At 48.7% G+C, this 22,170-nt stretch overlaps 1 protein-coding gene across 1 annotated transcript in view; it reads right to left on the reverse strand.

Moving 5' to 3' along the window:
• Positions 1–22,170, reverse strand: part of LOC116979537 (transmembrane protein 144-like) — a 76,836-nt gene that overhangs the window by 48,162 nt on the left and 6,504 nt on the right. Inside the window, exon 3 of the mRNA XM_033031127.1 lies at positions 20,456–20,555. Coding sequence (XP_032887018.1) covers positions 20,456–20,555 — 100 coding nt within the window. The remainder of the gene's footprint in view (positions 1–20,455; positions 20,556–22,170) is intronic.

Raw genomic sequence — 22,170 nt, forward strand, 5'->3', positions numbered from 1 at the left:
GCTCTACCTCTCCCCTGCACACTACTCATCACTGTCCATGATTGGGCCAGCTGTTGTATGCCAATTAGTAGATGGCACTGGAGTGTTTAGCCACTCAGTCATGGGTATAATGAGAGTAGAGCAGGGGGCTAACAATGTGGTGATTTTCCACTAGGATCCAGTTGCAAAGGGAGGCACAGAGGTCCAGATGCTGCACCTTGGTGATGAGTTTCAATGATTCAATGATGACGGTTCAACAACTCAATGATTCAATGATACTTTATTGTCACGTACCTAGGTACAGTGAAATACTTTACAACCCGGTAAAATCGTACAGCAGATCTCACCTGCTGCATAGCGAACCACAGTGCGAACTCCATCATCAAGTTCGTTGACGACACCACTATTGTGGGGCGTATCACTGATGGGGATGAGTCAGAATATAGAAGAGAGATCGAGCAACTGTCCATATGGTGCCAGCGCAATAAACTGGCCCTCAACACCAGCAAAACCAAGTAACTGATTGTGGACTTTGGAAGGAGTAGGAGGGGGACCCACAGCCCCATTTATATCAACGGGTAACGATGGTTGAAAGGGTCAAGAAATTCCTGGGCGTGCACATCTCTGAAGATCTTTCCTGGTCCGAGAACACTAACGCAATTATCAAAAAAGCTCATCAGCGCCTCTACTTCCTGAGAAGATTACGGAGAGTCGGATTGTCAAGGAAGACTCTCTCTAACTTCTACAGGTGCACAGTCGAGAGCATACTGACCGGTTGCATCGTGGCTTGGTTCAGCAATTTGAGCGCCCTGGAGAGGAAAAGATTACAAAAAGTAGTAAACACTGCCCAGTCCATCATCGGCTCTGACCTTCCTTCCATCGAGGGGATTTATCGCAGTCGCTGCCTCAAAAAGGCTGGCAGTATCATCAAAGACCCACACCATCCTGGCCACACGCTCATCTCCCTGCTACCTTCAGGTAGAAGGTACAGGAGCCTGAAGACTGCAAAAACCAGGTTCAGGAATAGCTACTTCCCCACAGCCATCAGGCTATTAAACCTGGCTCGGACAAAACTCTGATTATTAACAACCACTTTCTGTTATTTGCACTTTACCAGTTTATTTATTCATGTGTGTGTATATTTATATCATGGTATATGGACACATTTATCTGTTTTGTAGTAAATGCCTACTATTTTCTGTGTGCTTAAGCAAAGCAAGAAATTCATTGTCCTATACAGGGACACATGACAATAAACTCACTTGAACTTGAACTTGAACCTAGGCAGGAAACAAGTTGCTATGTCACCAAAATTACAAAAACTGCATTGAACAGTTTCATCGTCTGCCCGCAGCGGCAAACTAAGGTTGTTGCTGCATGTGGCCACAGGTGTCCCCCCCCCCCCCCCCCCCGTTACCCCCCCCCTTTGTTCTCGACAGCCTGTCTGCCAGGTCCCCATCGTTCTTGCCGGTCCCCCATCAAATGTCAATGAGACTCCCCCGGCACTCTCAATGGACTCGATGGCCCACCTCATTCACGACGTGCCCCTCAGTCTCGACATATCCATCCCTCTCTATGGTCCACCTCGCTCTCGACCTACCCCTCCCTCTTCCTCTCGACGCACCCCTCATTCTCAGCCTACCCCTGCCTCTCGACCTACCCCTCCCTCTCATGGTCCACCTCGTTCTGGACCTACCCCTCCCTCTCATGGTCCACCTCGCTCTGGACCTACCCCTCCCTCTCATGGTCCACCTCGCTCTGGACCTACCCCTCCCTCTCATGGTCCACCTCGTTCTGGACCTACCCCTCCCTCTCATGGTCCACCTCGCTCTGGACCTACCCCTCTCTCTTGTCGTACCACCTTGCTCGCAGGTCCCTCCTTGCTCACAGTGACACAGTGGCTCGGGGCCGGGCTCGGTGTCCACAGTGGGAGAGGCGGGTTTACCAGCAGGTCCTCCGTCGTCTGTTCCATGGCAGGCGGGTCCTCGGACCTCTGTCCTCGGCGAGTGTCTCCGGTCCGCACGGTCCATGGCGAGTGAGTCCCTGGTCCGCGGCAGCTAGCCGGGCCTGCTGATAGGCTTGGCCGCTGCTTGTCAGGACATTTCGATGTAATGATTGTGTTGAAGGTGAGCTGCCATCGATGAACAGCCGACCAATGTGTGTATTCCTATTATCCAGATGCACCAGAGCTGAGTGAAGAGCCAGTGAGATGGCATCTGTTGTGGGGACAGGCAAACTGAAGCAGATCCAGATCAGTTCTGAGGTAGGAGTTGATTCGTGCCATAAACAAACTCTAATGGGCCTGTCCCACAGGCGATTTTTCAGGCGACTGCCGGTAACGTTGCCGAGTCGCCTGAAAAAACGACAACTGGAACGGCGACCGTTAGAGTGGAACACACACACAACACATCGTAATGGCAGGGGCCAGGGCAAGCAGGGGGGGGGGGGGGGGGAGGGGGAGAGCGATGTCTGAAATTCACATGGTGCAATGCGAAGGTGATACTGACACACACCGCAATGGACAGGAAGGTTGGCGTTGTAATTAAGACGGCTAAAGCACAGCGTACGGTAAATCCTTTAAAAGAGGGGGGAGAAGGAGGGAGAAGGAGTGAGGACAACTTTTAAGAAGCCAGTGATATGCAGCTGTGAAGCTCGGCGGACATTTAACATTACCGGTCGGTTATCCTTGGTTCTGAAAACTACTGCCTACGTTTTTTTCCCCCCAATGAGCCAATTCACTGGTCAGCACCGGCTACAACCTACGAGAACCTAAGAGAACCTTCGACCTCCGGGCAACCCACTAGAACCTCCTTGCGACCCCCCTACGGCACGAGAATTCTCGCTACACTCCATGGCGGCTTCATTCTAGTCACTGCTAATTGTTCAACATGTTTCAACATAATGAGGCTGCGATTAGTTCCTAGAATGTGGGAACTCCTCACGATCATGAAGGCAACTCCCCGGCAACCGCCCGCGAACATGTGGCGACTGCATAGTCTCCGGCGGTCGCCTAAAAAGTCGCCTAAGTGGGACAGGCCCATAAAAGCATTTCATTGCAGTGGATGTACTTTCTACTGGATGGTAATCACTGATGCGCCATTTCCACTTATGCTACCCAGTTTTGCCTTGCAAGAGATGACGGTGTACAAACCCTGCCACAGCATTCCAACATGCATCTGCGACTTCATCTTAGTTCAAAACTGTCTCTTCATACTCAAGGTGGCAGTCAGAAAGTCATACATGGACCTGGTATGGATTAGTATCTCCGGTCCTGAACGTCACAGATCTAGCCCTCAGCAGATTACAAATCTCCCGATTTACCCTAGGTTTCTATCAAGGGAAGACTCAGATAGTTTTTGTAGGTACACCCTCATCCACACATATCTTTATGTTGTTGACCACGGTAGCATGTTTATTTGGGTCAGTTGACAAATTCTTGAACATAGCCCACTGATTCTAAGCTATCCCATAATTGTTCCTCTGCTCTCTCTCCCCCCCCCCTCCCCTCCCCCCCCCCCCCCCCCCCCCCCCCCCCCCCCCCCCCCCCCCCACCGGAAACCAGAGATCCCGGAGAAAACCCACGCGCTCATGGAGAGAACGTACAAATTCCATACAAACAGCACCCGTAGTCAGGATCGAACCTGGGTCTCTGGCGCTGTAAGGCAACAACTCTACTGCTGCACCACCTTGCTGCCCTTATCGAAAGCGTGGGTGAGGGATGGAGCAGTAGACATTTCTGATTGTGGTAGAGCAGTGGTCAAGTGCATTGGGTCCTCTGGTGTTGAATGTGACATGTTGATGATAGCTCAGTGATACTTCTTCAAGTTGACCAGGTTGAAGTTCCTGATGGAGTTGTGCTAGACTCTGGGGTACACTGTTTCATCCTTGTTGATACAGTGCTCAATTCCAGTGTCAGCTTGATATCTGCCTGAAGTGGGATGTAGAGTAGGGGTGAGCCTTGTCCGAGTAGGGGTGAGCCTTGTCCGAGTCAAAGACTGTATACAGCAGTGCCTCATGTCCCTCTGATACAACAGTCTTGCCCTGAGGTGTTGACATCCAGCAATTGTACATTGACCAGAAGGATGCAAGGGTGGGGGGCCACAGTGGGTGGAGCTTGCATACTCCTCGGCTCCAGTCTCGCCTCAAGGCCTCCCCACTCACCACATTTCCTACCACAATGAAGGCCTCCCAGCGTTTCCACCTGCTGTGCTTGCTGCCTTGCAAGTCCTCTCCCTCCATTTTACTTTGTCTTGCACTGGCTCAGGAGAATTTGTAATAAAGGGACCCAGTGGGCCACACTGTCATGTGGATAGTTGCCAGGCACAGATGATAACCACCCAACAACCTCCCCCAGTTTTCCTCATCTCTGTGCTGCATTTGACTTTAATAGAAAGTAGGCTTCTAAACTGTCCTTCCATGAGCTAGGATAATGATTGATTCACCTCTACCCCATTAAGGACGATAACTAAGGTGCTGATGCACCACAATGCACCATCAATGCTGAGAGCTATATTCTGCTCCCTGTATCTTCACCTTTATTCTCTCTATTGTATTTGGGTTTGAACTGTTTGTATCTACGTATGTATTGTATATCTGATAGCATGCAAAAACAAAGGTTTACAATGAGTCTTCGTGATGGTGACAATAATAAACCTAAACCAATGCTTTCAGGGGTGGCTGGCTCACCTTGCGGTGGATAGCGTGCAATGACACATCCGATGTTCAGACAGGTCATGGTGTTAGCGTGGGGATAGCGTGCAATGACACATCCGATGTTCAGACAGGTCATGGTGTTAGCGTGGGGATAGCGTGCAATGACACATCCGATGTTCAGACAGGTCATGGGGAAGTGCACTTAAAGTTTTCAGGTATGATTCAGGGTAAAAACCCATCAAGTGACTTATGAAATGGGTTTTTCATCATCTGATTACTTTAGTCACCTAGTTGAGGCTAGTATTTCATGCATCAATTATTTAACATACGACTGCTGTGTGAAGCTCAATTAATTTAGGCTTGCTTGTTGCTGTTTTGGTATCTCTCCCAGTCTGTTACTATTTCATGTTTCCTTACGTTGTGTAAATCTTTGCTTTTAATTGAAAGCTTCTTTTAGTTTTGATCAATGTTGTTCAATTGTTCCACTGTGCCCTGTGTTTTCTAACTGTTTGTACAGTTTTAATATTGCACCAAACATTTCCTTGAATTGTTCCTTTGTCAGTTCCCTGTACTATAGCTCAGCCCAAATTGGTTTGATTAATTTGTTGGAACATCAAGTTTTCCCTTATATAAATAAAACATCTTGATTTGTACATAATTATTATAAAATTGCAGTAAAGTAGTGAGGTTTTGACAAAAACCTCACTACTTTACTGCAATTTTATAATAATTATGTACTAATCAAACACAGAACAGTATAGCACAGGAACAGACCCTTCAGACCACAATGTTTGTGTTGAACATGAGGCCTAGATAATCTACTCCCATCTCGCTGCATATGATCCATATCCCTCCATACTCTTTATATCCACATGCCTATCTAAAAGCATCTTAAATGTATTATCATATCTGCCTCTTCCACCACCCCTGGCAGTGTATTCCAGGCACTCATCACCATCTGTATAAAAAAACCTGCCCGGCACATGTCCTTTAAACTTTGCCCTTCTCAGTTATGCCCTCTAGACTTCCACATTTCCATCCTAGGAAAAAAAGTTCTAAATGTCTACACTATCTAAGCCTCTCATCATTTCATAAACTGCTATCAAGTCTCCCCTCAACCTCCAGCATGCCAAAAAAAACAACATAAATTTGAACAGCCCCTCCTTGTAGCAAATGCTCCCTTAATTCAGCAAGCATTCTGGTGAACCTCCTCCACACCCTCTCCTAAGCCTCCACATCCTTCCTGTAATGGGGCAAAGCAGAACTGCAAGCAATATTCCAAATGCAGCCTAAAGTCTTATAGAGCTGCCTGATTAGATTACCTGACTCTTGCACTCAATGACCCGACCAATGAAGGCAATGACCCGACCAATGAAGGCAAACATATAATATTTCTTCTTTACCACTACACTTGTGTGTTGCCACTTTCAGGGAACTATGGACCCAGACTCCAAGATCCCTCTGCACTTCAATGCTATTAAGGGATTGTCATGAACTGTATATCTTCCCCTTGCATTTGATTTCCCAAAGTGCAACACCTCACATTTGCTCAGATTAACTCCATCTGCCATTATCCCACCCATTTCTGTAGCTGGTTTATATTCCACTGTATACTTTGACAGCCTTCCTCACTGCCCCAAACTCCAGCAATCTTGGTGTCATCTGCAAACATAATGACCAGCCATTCTACATTCTTGTCGAACTCATTTATACATATCACAAACAAAAAATATCCCAGCACAGATCCCTGCAGTACTCCCTTCAGGGGAAATAGGTGCAGGAGTAGGCCTTAATGTCCTTCCTCAAATGAGGAGACCAAAATTGCACACAATATTCCAGGTGTAGTCTCATTAGGGCCCTGTACAACTGCAACTTGCTCTGAGGGTACATACAGTATATGCCAAACTAGCGTTCTGCTTTGTGATCCAACCTTATCCAACCCACTCACACATACACATTTGTTGCCCCTGTTTACAGTATAAAACAGTGCTGAAATAAATTCAAGGACACAACACTGTGCTCTTCTGAAATAATAGTGTGTGGAACAGAGCATCTCCATCCCAGAAAGGGGGGATGAGCATGTAATTGGCTTTCAGATGCATGACAACTGAAGTACCCTGGATATGCAGGTCAGGAACTCAGCGGCTTCTGTGGAGGGAATGTCTAGGTGATGTTTCTTCTTCAGTTTCAACCTTGCCAGCCTGAAGTGACCTGACTCAAAATGTCTTCGCTCCATTCCTTCCACAGATGCTACCTGCCTGTTTCATTCAAGATTCCAGCATTTGCATTTCCTCATCTCTCTCTTCTTCTACATTCAATACACTGATTATACGATACGATACAACAGAACTTTATTTATGAGGGGTGATCTAAAGGAGGTGTATAAGATCATGTGGGAATAGATAGGGTAAATGCACAGAGTCTTTTACCCAATGTAGGATATTCAACAACCAGAGGACATAGGTTTAAGGCAAAGATCTTAGAGCAGAGCAAGATGGGTTACTCTCACGCAAACGCGTAGTACGCTCATGGGGAGAATCATGGGTGATTATAGGACCTGTTTTAGCAACCAGTCCCCGCCATCTTGTTCCGCCATCTTGCTCCGCCATCTTGTTCCGCCATCTTGCTTCCGGCCAAAGATCGGATCTTTGTTTCCGCAGCGGGGGGAGGGAGTGTGCGGCCCGGGGCAGCGGGGAGAGGGAGTGTGCGGCCCGGGGCTGTGGGGAGAGGGAGTGAGCGGCCCGGGGAGAGCGGGTGCGCGGCCCGGGGAGAGGGGGTGCGCGGCCCGGGGCAGCGGGAGAGGGGCATAGGAGGGGGGGAGACATTGTAGTGTGGGGGCAGGCGAGGGAGTGCCGGGGGGGATAAGGCCTAGTGTGTGTGAAGTTGGGGGGAGGTTTACAATGTTTCTTATTTAATGTCCCTTGTCTAGTCAGAAATAAAGTTCATCATTGGATCAGAAGAAATATAATTGTGTGTGTTATATGATTATATACATTTATATCACATTCATGTATGTGTGTTTATAAACATTTTATTCTTTAATAAGAATTAACAGAATTATGAACTAACAGAATTATGAATCTAACCCTATATCACGCACAGAAACTTCCCCCGCAATGTCAATTACCCTGCGAGTCGGGTCGGGTCGGGTCGGGTCGGGTAGGTTCCGGTTACTACAAAATCAACTCAAACACTGCTTGTGAGCCATTTAAAAAGAAATTATTTATAGAGTCAAATTTTATTCTTGACAAGAAGTATGAACTGACGAATTATGAATCTAACCCTATATCACACACACAAACTGTTGCCCCGCAACATTGACTACACTGCGAGTCGGGTCGGGTCAGGTAGACTCCGGTTACTAAAATGGGCGGGGAAAAATGCCCAGGATCCCCTCCGTAGCGTACTACACGTCAGCCCATTGTATTTCGCAGGAGTGGCCTATCTTGCTCTGCTCTAAGATCTTTGGTTTAAGGTGAGAGGAACCTGAAAGGCAACTTTATCGCACATATGGAATGAGCTGCCAGAGGGGCTAGTTGAAGCAGGTACTATAACAACATTTAAAATACATTTAGACAGGTACATGCATGTGGGACTAATGTGAAAGGAGCACCTTGGTGTGCATGAGCCTGTTTTCGTGCTATATGGCTTAATGACAAAAAAAAACAGCAGCATCTTGCATGCTTCTCCCCGCCTCAGCTGAGATGGGAAAGGTCCACATGTACCAACCAATAGTTTAGTCTAAGAAAGAGATTCAGCTGAAGAAATATGAGCATCCAGGGTCTAAATTGAAAAGCGGAACCACAAGAGTACCAATCTCCGTTGTATTACCTGAGCCATATGCAGATTACAAGGATGTTTAAGATCAGAGAGTTGACTGTATTGTTCAAAGACTGATGAAGAAGAAATGGATTTCAATTTATGGAAAGTTAAAGGGCAAGAATAACATTTTAGAGTGGGGTAATGTTAAACCCAGGGGAGAAAAGGATACGTGCAAAAGTGTACCTGAAAATAAATAATCAAAAAATCTGAAATAAATCAGAAATGCTCAGAATGTCAGGCCGGCTCTGCAGAAAGAGAAACAGATTCATCATTTCAGGTAGCAGACCTTCTGTCTGATTGTCTTTTCTCCCCTGGTGCAGTAGATCAGCAAGATGGCGGCGCCTCGCGGCAGCCGTCTCTGCACTCCATCTGTCTTTTTTTTTTTTTTTTTGTCCTGTTGAGTGTATAGTTTGGTTGTAGTTTATATATTGTTTTTAGCTGTGTAAATGTGGGGGGCAGGAGTGGGGGGGGGGGGAAACTTTTAAATCTCTTCCCAGTACGGGGGACCCAACCTTTTCCCTGTCGGGTCTCCGTTGTCGTTGGGGCCTAGCACCGTGGAGCAGCCTCCAACCGGAACGACCTGGGGGCTCCAGTCGCGGAGCTTGCGGACTCACCATCGTAGAGCTTTCCGGCTTTGGAGCATGGAGAGCTGTGGTGGCGCGCAACTGCGACCCAACTTCAGAGCTTCGGAGGCTCCTGCCGCAGGCCCGGTGGACGGTGACATCGGGAGCTCGCGGGTTCCTGTGTCGGAGCTTTTCGGAGCTCCCGCAACAGCAACTTCTCCCGCCCGAATTGCGGGGTTGAAAACGACCTGGAGCGGGGCCTTACATCGCCCGGCGTGGCTTTAACAGCCGCGGGACTTGCCATCGCCCGCCAGGGGTCCAACATCAAGACCCAGAACAAGGCCTTACATCGCCCGCCGGGGGCTTTAACATCGGGAAAAGAATGGAAAACAGGGGAGAGACAATGACTTTGCCTTCCATCACAGTGCGGAGGAGATTCACTGTGATGGATGTTTGTGTAAATTGTGTTAATTGTCTTGGGTTTTTTTTTAATTCCTTTTCGTATGAGTGCAGAAACCAAATTTCGTTTGAACTTCATTTGAGGTTCAAATGGCAATAAACGGTATTGTATTGTATTGTATTGTATTGTATTGTATTGTATTGTATTGTATTGTATTGTATTGTATTGTATTGTATTGTATTGTATTGTCTACACAGTCAGAATGGAAAACAATGATAAAAAGATTAAAGCGCCTGAACAAAGGTCCCAACCCAAAATGTTGTCTATCCATGTCCTCCAGAGGTGCCGCCTGACCCGATGAGTTTCTCCAGCACTTTGAGTTCTGCAAAAGATTCTAGTATCAGCAGTTCCTTGTGTCAAGATAAAACACAATCCATGCTCTGCCCTGAAATCTGTGGGTACTCAGATTCCTTATCTGAGTGCACGCAGAATTCTGGGCAGAGCACGAATTAATGACACAGATAGAAATAAATGTGTATGATCTGATAACTATTACAGTGAAAATCTGACCTAGATTGGGAAGTGAATTTTCTGGGTGCCTGGCATTGTGAAAGGATAACCAGAAAAGAGAATGAAGTAGCTCTGTTAATAAAAGATCATTATAGTCATGAGAAATCTGGTATCAGAAGATCAATGATACTTTATACATTAGTGGCAGAGATCCAGACATAAAAAAATTGCAGATGCTGGAATCTTAAACACAAATGCTGGGGTTCTAAGCTGGTCAAGCAGCATCTGGAGAAGGAATGGACAGTTGACATTTGGGGTTGGGCCCCATTTTCATTCTCTGAATTCATTGCCTCTCCAGATGCTGCCTGACCTGCGGATCTCCTTCAGGACTTGATGTTTTTCTCAAGCTATCGATCCAGACGGGTAAAGATTTTTTTTAAAGGAAGATGTTGATCCCTGACTGCTTAACAGTGTCTGGCCTGTTCGGCACTATAAAAATTAAGAAATAATGAGGGGTTCAAAGGAAGGAATTGAAATAAACATGGGTGGGCGGCGCGACTTTCGTCAGCAGCGGCCTCTGCAGTCCGTCTGCGTTTTTATTATTTTATGTCTATGTTTTTATGTCGTTTTTGTTAATTTTTGTTGGGGTATGTGTGTGGGGGGGTGGGGGTGGTGTGGGGGGGAGGGGGTAACTTTTAAATCTCTCCCTGCACGGGAGACCCGACCTTTTCTTTGTCGGGTCTCCGTTGTCGTTGGGGCTGCAACGAGGAGCGGCCTCCAACAGGAAAACCGGGGGCTGTGGTGCCGACTACTCACCTCACCGTCGCGGAGCTGGCCGAGTCCAGAGCGGGTGGAGCTGTGGTGGACGCTGCTGCGGCCCGACCCCCGGAGATTCGGTGGCTGCAACTGCGGGTTTGGCGGACAGTGACACCGGGAGCCCGCGGGTCCCTGCTGGGAGACCGCTTTTCGGGGCTTCCGCAACGGCGACTTCTCCCGCCCGAGTTGCGGGGTTGAAGAGCTCCTGGAGCGGGGCCTACATCACCTCCCCGCGCGGCTTGGAATGGCCGCGGGACTGCGAGCGCACGCCGGGGGCTCTAACATCAAGAACCCGGTGTGCGACCTTGCATCACCCGGCGTGGCTTTAATGGCCGCGGGACAATTCGCCATCGCCCGCCGGGGGCTTTGACTTTGACTCTGACATCGGGGGGGAGAGTGCAGTGGAGAGATAAGTTTTTTTGGCCTTCCATCACAGCAATGTGATGGATGTTTATGTAAATTATGTTGTGTCTTGGGTCTATTTGTTTGTAATGTATGGCTGCAGAAACGACATTTCGTTTGGACCTCAAGGGGTCCAAATGACAATAAATTGAATTGAATTGAATTGAGGGACTGGACAAATCAAATCAGCAATAAATGTCTTGAGGATGAGTTCATAATGTGTTTCTTTTGTGGATTCTTGGAACTATATGTTTTGAGGTTAACCAGGAAACATGCTATTTTTACAATAGTCATGTGTAATAATGTCATTGTAAAATATCCTCTGGAAAAAAGAATCATAACAATCATAAAATCTCACATTCAATCAAAGAGAGAAGCATAGATCTGAAACTAATATCTTAAATTTAAATACAAGTAAAGTAGTGTAGCGTCGCCTGCTGGTACATGCAGATATCAAACCCGGCGTTCGGAGGCCACAGTCACGTGACTCGGGAGGGGCTGCTGTTTTCGTGCAGTTTCGCTTTCGCGCCACAGTTGTTTTGCCGACCACCGTTGTGATCAGACGTGTTTGTAGAGACCTGTTTGCTAAGGAGCGAGTGTTCAATAAAAAACATTCAGAAAACGTAGTCGTCGTTCCTGAATCCGCTAAATTGGTGACCCCGACCTGTCTAGCCTTCATTAGACAAGAGATCATGCAGGAGGACTACGTTCCCGCAGGCACGAGGCAGGGCTCACTGGGCTACAAGCTATCTTCATTTTGGCTGGATCAACCTCAGGTGTGGTTCGCCCATGTAGAAGCACAGTTTCATCTGCACAGAATAATAGCGGATGACACAATGTATTTTCACGTGGAGGGGACTCTGCCACAGGACTGTGCCTCGAGGCCGCTGCCGTATATCAGAGACCCACCGACGATCGCAAAGTACGAAGGTTTGAAGGCCCTGCTGTTACATACCTTCGGTCTCAGCCATAGAGACAGGGCGGTGAAGATCCTACACATGGACAGTGTCAGCGATCGGCGTCAGTCCACCATCATGGCGAAGATGCTGGCCCTGATGGACGGGCATCACCCGTGTCTGCTGTTTGAAGAGGCATTCTTGGAACAGATGCCGGACGAAGTTCACCTGATGCTCGCCGGAGCTGATTTCAGTGATCCCCAGCACCTCGCGGAGAGAGCCGACGAGTTGTGGGCCCACGGACGGCGGGACGTTTGTTCTTTCTCCAGCCCCACTGCCACGGCGTAGGTACAACCGAGAAGACATCGGGACGAAGGTCAGGATCCGCCCAGCGCTGAAGAAGCATCGCTGTAGCTGGAGGTGTACAGCCAACGCCGTTGGTGTTACTACCATCTCCGTTACAGTGTGGAAGCCCGAAGATGTCGAAGCCCCTGCTCGTTTCAGGGAAATGCCTCGGCCGATCGCCCAAAGAGACGAACGCGATCGGCCCGAACGAACGCCTCTACGTCTGTGATCGCCACTCCGGCCACCGTTTCCTGGTGGACTTCGGTGCCATAGCCAACATCCTGCCACCGATCGCCCAAGATACCCGCGTTGGTAAGGTAGGATCCGTCCTCTCGGCCGTCAATGGGAGCGACATTTGCACTTACGGTGCGCGGACCCTGGACTTAAATTTCGACTCCCACCCATATAGGTGGAAGTTCACCATTGCTGACGTCGCCCAGCCGGTTTTGGGGGCCGACTTCTTGCGTGCGTTCTCCCTGCTAGTCGATGTGTGGGGCGGGCGAATGGTTCCATCGTCGGACCTGCGCCCTGCCAAGCCACGTAATCCGTTTATGCCCCAACAGCAACTCGACGAGGTAGCTGAGATCCACCAACCTTTCGCAGCCTTTCTCACTGAATTCCCAGGGTTGCTCACACCCCGTTTCCACGGGGCCATGCCCCGTCATGGCGAGGTCCACCACATTCCCATCGAGGGCCCACCCGTTCACGCCCGCACGCGCCGCCTCCCGCCCGATAAACTGCGCATCGCACAAGACAAGTTCCAGCTTTTGGAAGACATGGTGATTGTCCAGCGGTCGGATAGCCCTTGGGCTTCCCCGCTGCATATGGTGCCCAAAACGTCCAGGGGATGGAGACCTTGCGGTGATTACAGGCGACTAAACGCAGTAGCCACAGCAGATCGGTACCCAGTCCCGAACATCCAAGATTTCTCGGCTCATTTGGAGGGCGCAACGTTTTTCTCGAAGGTCGACCTCATTCGCGGGTATAATCAAATTCCGGTCCATCCCGACGACGTCCCTAAGACGGCCACCATCACCCATTTCGGCTTTTTTGAATGGCTAAGAATGCCTTTTGGCCTGAAGAATGCTGCTCAGGCGTTCCAAAGGTTAATGGATCAGATCGGGCGGGGTTTGCCGTTCATATTTATCTATCTCGATGATATTCTGGTGGCCAGCAGCTCGCAGGCAGAGCACGTTAGGCACCTCCGCCTGCTCTTCGAACGGCTGCACAAGCATAGGTTGGTGATCAACCCCACGAAGTGCCAGTTCAGATTGCGCGCCATCTCCTTTTTAGGTCACCGGGTAACCTGCCAAGGCGAACAACTGCTGCCTGAGAAGGTCGACGCAATCCGTCGTTTCGCGAGGCCACTATCGGTCAAGGGCCTGCAGGAATTCATCGGAATGGTAAATTTCTACCACTGATTCATCCCATCAGCGGCCGCCATCATGCGGCCGTTGTTCCAATGTCTGACGGGCAAGCCCAAGGACGTGGTTTGGTCCAGGGAGGCCGGTATAGCTTTCGAGGGGGCTAAGACCACGCTGGCCAATGCCACCATGCTGTTATGCCCAAGGGCATCAACCCTCACAGCTCTCACCGTGGACGTGTCGGACGTCGCAGTGGGCGGTGTCCTCGAGCAGCGGGTAGGTAACTGCTGGGTGCCCCTGGCGTTTTTCAGCAGGCAGCTGCAGGCCCCGGAGATCAAGTACAGCACTTTTGATCGGGAGCTCCTCGTGTTTTACCTAGTGATCCGACATTTCCGTTATTTCCTAAAGGGCCGCGCGTTTACCGCATTCACGGACCACAAACCGCTCACATTCGCTTTGAATAAAGTGTCCGACCCCTGGTCTGCCAGGCAGCAGAGGCACCTCGCCTACATATCCGAATTCACGTCTGACATTCGGCATGTGGCGGGGAAACTGAACGTTGTGGCCGACGCGCTCTCCCGTCCGGCGGTCCCTGAGGTTTCCGTTTTGAACCTAGGTGTGGATTATGCGGAGCTGGCAGCGGCTCAAAGGGCCGACGCCGGAATGGAGGATTACCGCAATGCTGAATCGGGTCTCAAGCTGGCTGAAGTTCCTTGTGGCGCTGCAGGCGTGCGAGTCATTTGCGATGTTTCAACGGATAAAGCCCGCCTGATCGTCCCGATTGCCTGGAGGCGTCGGATTTTCGACACCATCTACAGCCTAGCGCACCCGAACATCCGCGCCACCTCTGCCCTGGTTGCTTCCAAGTTCGTCTGGCACGGGTTACGAAAGCAGGTCGCAGCATGGGCCCGCGCTTGTATCACCTGTCAGACTTCCAAGGTGCAGAGGCATGTGCGCCCGCCCGTGCAGGATTTCGCTGTTCCAGACGGCAGGTTCCTGCACATCCATGTTGACCTGGTGGGTCCCTTGCCGTGTTCACGCGGGGCCACTCACCTACTGACTATCATGGACAGGTTTACCAGGTGGGCGGAGGCAACATCATTAACCGATACCTCCACTGAGGCTTGTGCCCGCACTATTGTCTCCAATTGGATCGCTCATTTTGGGGTCCCTTCCGCTATCACTACCGATCGTGGGGCCCAGTTCACGTCCTCCCTGTGGTGTGGTATGGTGCAGCTGTACGGCACGAAGCTGCACCAGACCACTGCGTATCATCCGGAGTTGAATGGTTTAGTCGACCGGTTTCACAGACACCTTAAGTCGGCATTGAAGGCCCGGCTCACCGGCTCCGATTGGGTCGACCAGTTGCCCTGGGTTCTCCTAGGCATCAGAACTACGCCTAAGGGAGACCTCGACGCCTCCTCGACCGAACTGGTTTATGGCTCGATTTTGCGGGTACCCGGGGATTTTTTACCCGCCACCCGTGATCAGGAGGTCCTGGCTTCGGCGGTGCTAGCTGACCTTCGCGAATGGGCGCGCGCATTAGTCCCGGTCCCCACCTCCCGACATGGGTCGTCCGCGGTGCATGTGCCTACTATGTTACAGGATTGTGCTTATGTTTTCCTTCGTAGGGATGCTCACCGCTCGCCGTTACAGCGGGTGTATGAAGGACTGTACAGGGTGTTAGAGACTGGTACCTCGACGTTCATGTTGGACATAGGTGGCAGGGAGGAGTTCGTCTCCATCAGCCGCCTTAAGCCAGCCTACGTCGACCCGGTGGCTGTGGCCAATCCGCGGCATAGAGGTCATCCGCCGGACGTTTTGCGCGGTTTCGCTTTCGCGCCACAGTTGTTTTGCTGACCACCGTTGTGATCATACGTGTTTGCAGAGAACTGTTTGCTAAGGAGCGAGTGTTCAATAAAAACGGTTCAGAAAACGTAGTCGTAATTTCTGCACCCGCTAAAGTAGTACTATAAAATGGCTGAATGGGTTGGAAAAATAACGGTTGGAATAAGTTGGAAAAATAGATTAGAAAGTAAGACAATTGATAAACGGGAACAGACATTTGTGAGAAGATTTCGTAATTATCATCAAGGATATGCTTCACTGAGAGGAAATAAAAAAGACTCAATTAGAAGGGTAATCCGCCGATGGCAAAGTAAAGCCCCTGTCTCACGGTGCGAGTCGACCCACGAGTGACCCCGAGTGAAAGAAAAAATCAGGCTCGTGGTTGTGTAGGAGATTCCAAGTTTATGTTCAAGAGTTTAACCAAGTTCCCACGGGTATGACTAAGTTTGCCGTTTACTTCTCATTTATGCGATGTTCCAGGTTCCGCTCCCGAGTTACTCTTGAGCCAACAACGACTACCGACGTGTGGAAAAATCATCACATGGTAAAAATGATGTTGTACAGTTTTTTTTTCACTATAAAAAGACCCAGCCTGAAGAACGATCTCGACCTGAAACAACACCTATTTCTTTTCTCCAGAGATACTGCCTGACCAGCTGAGTTAGTCCATCATTTTGTGTCTATCTTTGGTTTAAACTAGTATCTGCAATTCCTTCCTTCAAACTTTTAGAGCAGTTTGTTTCAAGAAACAATCCTTCCAAAATTGCAACCAAAAGTCCATTTGAACTGCATTTGTTCAAGGTCTGGATCAATCATGGGCTGTTTTTTTTGTCGGGAGGAACTGCAGATGGTTTACACCGAAGATAGACACAAAATGCTGGAGTAACTCAGCGGGACATGCAGCATTTCTGGAGAGAAAGAATGGGTGACGTTTCTGGTCGAGTCCCTTCTTCAGACTGAAAAAAAGTTTCGGCCCTTTCTCTCCAGAGATGCTGCCGGCTTGGCTGAGTTACTCCAGCTTTCTGTGTCTAGTAAGATTGTTTTATTCCCTTAATTTATCTCTCATCAAAACGTTGGTAAACTTCTAACAAAAAGATTAGGTAAATTGAACATTAGCTTTATTTTTTCCCCCGACACCAAGGTCCGTAGACCAGAGGGATAGCAGTGTGTGTCTCTCTACTCACCCAGTATGTCCGTCACAGCAGCCGTCCCACCGTCGCGACTGTATAAAAAGCAGCGGCTCAAAACATTGCTGATTGGGCAGATCTGACCAGAAACTACCCCTTTCACACTCACCCCGGCCCTGGGAAACAAGGTTTTCAGAGCCCTACAGTCACCCCAGTCCGCCCGCAACCTCTGAATGAAAGACAAAGCTCAAACTCTGCACTGAGGTCAGGATCGAACCTGGGTCTCTGGTGCTGCCAGGATGATAAAAAATTATCAATTAAAAGAATTGAAAGCAAAAGCTACTGATGATAATTTTTTATCAGTTAATAAACAGCAAAAGCAACTTGAGAATGTTTAATTGATAAAGATTTCCTGTCTGAGTTGGTTTAAATCTGGTATTTTTACCCATCTTTGGTATTTGCATAATGAGGTATGGAAGGGACAGCTCTGACCTTTAGTCGTTCTTGTTATGCACTCAACATGCAGGACTATTTGGTTATTTTTTTATCTTTATCCTGAGATAGGAGAAATAAACAAAAAGATCGCTATTGACATGCTCTGAGTTGTCATCTATCCATGCAGAAATTTCCACGCGGTTAATATAATTGTTAGCGGCAGCTTTTTAAATCCTTCTTCCCCATTTTGTCACAATAACCATTTTAATTTTGCGCATTGTTATTCTTGTTACCCTGGATAAAAGATTTTTATCCCATAAATAACAACCAATAATAGTGAGGTGCTTGCTTCAGATTCTTCTGTTCCTCTGATTCTCTCTGTTTCTCTCTCCTGTCCTCCTCTCTCTCTCTCCCTTCTCCCCCTCCCTCTCGCCCCCTCCCTCTCTCCCCTCCCTCTCTCCCCATGGGCAATCACTACCAAAGTGTCTGCCCACACAGTCAGTACACCTATCATACACTTGTCCACCGTACTAAGTCACCCCAACTCCCGCCACTCCCCCCGACTCCCCTCCCCTTCCGCCCCCCCTTCCTCTCCCCCCCCCCCCCCCCCCCCATCTTTCCCTCCCAACTCCAGTCCCGTCCCGACCCCCTGGGAAACTGAAGGGAGCGACAATCAACTGCCACGGATACAAATAATGTCATACACAAGAAAGGGCAGATGCTGGTTGACAAAAAGTGAACACACAGTGCTGGATAACACAAAGACGCAGCAGAATTTTGGAAACGTCATCCCGTCACCCATTCCTTCTCTCCAGAGATGCTGCCTGCCTGCTGAGTTAAAGAGTGCCCACGGTAGACTCACGATTCACTACGGTAAACTCACGAGCCACTACGTTCTTACGAGTTTAAATGTTTCAAATTTTAACTTCAAGAGTAAATTTGACTCGTGAAAATCTTTAAACATGTTTTAAATTTTTCAAGAGTTAACAAGTTTCCCGGGTACCTGCCGTTAGCGCCACGGGATCCGACGTTCCCGCTACGTTAATTGTATGTGATTACCACGAGTTTAATTTGTTTTAAACTCGGGGTCACTCGTGAGTCGACTCGCACCGTGAGACAGGGGTTTAAGGATGGTAAGGATGGTAGATAATAGAAAGAAAAAGCATTCATTGTCGCACGGAATAGTGGAAGGCTGGTAGATTGGGATTTTTGGGGAAACCAGCACGGTATGGTGAAAATGAAAAGGAAGAAGCTAGATTATGAGAGTAAGTTAGCAAGATAAATAAATAAAGGCAGCGAGGTCTTCAGCACAAAATTGAAAAGATAGACCTAATTAAAGTAAATATTAAGCATGAAGAATGAGTGGGGAATTAAAATTGGGAGATAAAGAAATGATAGACATTTTGATCAAGTATTTGATAGCAGAAGACTGGAGGAGGAGCCATCTTGGTGAACGGCTGCTAGCCAGCAGCCGTCCGTTTTAAATTCGTTTTTTTAATAGTTTTTAGTGAGTCCTGTTTTTCTGTTTGTAGGGATATGGTCTTTTAATGTGGGGGGGTAGGTGTAACTTTATTTCTAGGTCCCTACCTGGTCGGTGTGGCAGCCTTTTCTCCGGGCTGCCCGTCGACCCGTCCTCGTGGCCTACCTGTGGGCTTGGAGCACCGTTTCCTGGCGGGGACCGCCCAGCACCTCGGCCTCGGCGGTGGCACAGCGTTGGAGCGCTGGAGCGGAGTGGAGCGGGCGATGCCTTGCCTGGGTCGCCGCGCTGGAGCGAAGCGCTGGAGCTCTGGCGAGCTGGACCGCCGAGAGCAACATCTCCGGGCTGCGAGTCTGCGGAGCGGAGAGGCGGCGTGCGGAGAGGTGGCAGTGCGGAGGGGCGGAAGTGCGGAGAGGCGGCAGTGCGGAGAGGCGGCGCCGACTTTATCATCGGGAGCCTGGGAGCTCCAAACCGGCGCGGCCTTGTCGGCTTCGGCAGCCGCGGGCTCCAACCAGGAAGCGGCCGTCCCAGGTGGCCCAGCCGCCGAAAGGACTCTCCCGACGCCGGGGCAAGACCACCTGGTGAGAACGGCCAGGGACATCGGGCCTTCGTAGAGGCAATTGCGGTGGCCTCAATAGGCCTGACTTTGGGGTGAACATGGGGTGGGGACTGGACATTGTGCCTTCCTCCACAGTGCTACCCACTGTGGGGGGATGATTTCTTTGTCTAATTGTAGTCCTGTAGGTCTGTGTCCAAGATGGCTGCCGTGAAGAGAGAGTGGACGCTGGCGCGCTTTGGCTGCCGCTGCTCTCTCTTCACACTGTGTTTTTGATTTTCTGTTTTTGGATTGAATTCTGTTTTTAATTTGTGTCTCTGTGATGTCTTTTTTACCTGTTCTATTCCGATTATATGTTTTTATTCCGATTACTATATAAGGTGTCCTTGAGATGTCTGAAAGGCACCCATTAAATAAAATTTATTATTATTTATTATTAAGGTATACCAATAACAAGAGGAAAGAGGCTGTGAGGAAAGTGGATTAGTGAAGGAGATAGAAAACATTAGAATTAGGCACAGGAGTCACAATCAGGCCTACTCCGCCATTTGATGGCTACCTTAGAAATCCTTCATCTCGGTGCCATTTTCCTGCACTAACCCCTCATTCCTTAATTCTCCGAATAGTTATAAATATATCAATCGCTACCTTAAATAAGTAACTGAATATTATGGAATCACCAGAGAATATTCCCCCTTCAATGCAGAGAGAACTGAATAAATGAATTCATCATCTTACCACAACCAGCACCTCATATTCCCCTTGGGCAGCTTACACCCCAGCAGCTTGAACATTGACTTCTCCAATTTCCGGTAGCCCTTGCTGTCTCCTCCCCTTCCCAGCTCTCACTCAGCCCCCCTGGTTCCTCCTCTTCCTTTCTCTACCCCCCCCCCTCCCCCCCAATATCTCTCCATTTACAAATCAAGGCTAATCCAATTTTCATCACTTCCCCGCCAACCCCTCTGCTTCCCACCCTTGAGGGGACACGCATGATTACCCGTGGAATGTGCTGTGAATAAATGGAATGTGCTGTGATATTGGTGAGCAAATTCTTTGTTCAATCACTGAAGTTAGTTGTACCCTAATGAACCTGTAAAGCTGCAGCAAGTTAGATTTTTACTGTTCTGGACATATCCAGTGCATATAATGAAAACGCACTCTTGGTTCAAACAAAGCTTGTCTGGAAACAAAGCTAAAGCTAATTATGTAGGAGTTGAAGCAAGACACTACATTATTAATTATAAATAAAATTATTCACTTACCTTGAACTAGCCCAGCCCATTAGAAGGCTAAATGTAGACCAGATTAAAGCTCCCATGCCAAGACCAACAGTTTTTAATATGGGAATAACGGTGACGTTCCCTGGAAGAAAGGAAATAATTGAATCAAAAAGATTTTGGTGTATTTTAAAGTACTGCTGCAGATATCTGGTTTCTTTCTTCAGTAAGAAAGTTCATTGGATGCCCAGAGACATCGCCCACCTATCTATAAACAAGACAGACCATTTCTGCATCTCTGAGAAATCAGAAGGCAATGTTAGCCACAAAATGCCATGTCATTAAATTTATACCTGAAGTTCCCATTTTCCACACATCTTCACGAATGCTTTGGTCAGATATGCATACATTTACTTAGTGGTGGAGGACAGAGACGGAAATCGCTGTCAAAACATGGAGGGGACTGGGGGACAGGGGGGACACAATTTCTTGGCGGCCGCGCGCGCATGCGCACACTCACACACACACACGAGGCATCGGAAGCTTCAGCCGTGTGCCCTGTGAACGGTAATTAGCTCGGAATTCTTCCAGTTTCCAGCCCCGTGACGTGGATGCTTCTACTACGGGCTCGTTACCGATAGAATGAGTCAATTGTTCCAGATCTGTACCACAGAATTAAAAAACACTGGACATCGTGCTGGACAAAAAGGACAGGACAAGCAGCTTGAAAGTGTCCTGTCCTCTATTATGTTGTCCAGCATGATGTCCAGTGTTTTTAAAATCTGTGGTAGCTGTAGTATGGAAACCAAGCGAGTAAAACCAAGCCTGGACTTCCTGATCGGATTGGAGATGTCTTGACGGGTCTAGTAGCAGATGCAGTAACCGGGCTTTCTGGTCTGTTTGTAGGTGTGTTGATTGGACTGGTACTGGTAGCATAGGATGACAAGGCCACACTGCCTGGACTGTGAGTGGAAGGAGATGAACAATAATTTATACAAAAAATTAAATCATTCAAGATAGTAAACAACAAAGGTGATTTAAACTGCAGTTTGGCATTAATATCACAGGCCTTGTTGTAGTAAATCTATTTGCACGAATGTTGGTCTTTCATACTTCTGATAGCCTTAAGATGTTTATATCGCCTTCTTCCAATACAATATTTCATCAAGACCTCTTTGAGTTTCATCAAGAACTCCCTGCTGAGTTTCTCCAGCAAATGCTGGAGTAACACATAAAGCATAAAGTTACAAACACCCGCAGAGCTGTAGTATTAGAGTAGGAGAAGAACAATGTGTAAGAAGGAACTGCAGATGCTGGTTTAAATCTGCTCCCCCCCTTCTCCAACCACCCCCCCCCCCTCCCCCCCCCTTCCCCTTCTCTTCCACTTCTCTCCCCTTCTCTCTCCTTCTCTCCCCTTCTCCCCCGCCCCCCCCCTCCCCCCGCGCTCTCTAAAGGACTTACCACACTCTGTGGCAGCCGTTTACCTTCATCTTCATGACGCAGACAGCGCTACTCTGCTCTCCATGGCCCCACCTTCGCGATGTGTTTGTGTGTTTGTGTGTGTGGTCAGTAGATGCAGCTCACGCTTCAGTCGATCTAGCTCGCGGTTTCAACGCGGCCGGTCGATCCAACTCGAGGCTTTCCAGGCATGTGCCCTCATAGAAACATAGAAAATAGGTGCAGGAGTAGGCCATTCGGCCCTTCGAGCCTGCACCGCCATTCAATATGATCATGGCTGATCATCCAACTCAGTATCCTGT

This window comes from Amblyraja radiata, chromosome 1 (genome assembly GCF_010909765.2).
Source record: "Amblyraja radiata isolate CabotCenter1 chromosome 1, sAmbRad1.1.pri, whole genome shotgun sequence".
NCBI lineage: Eukaryota > Metazoa > Chordata > Chondrichthyes > Rajiformes > Rajidae > Amblyraja > Amblyraja radiata.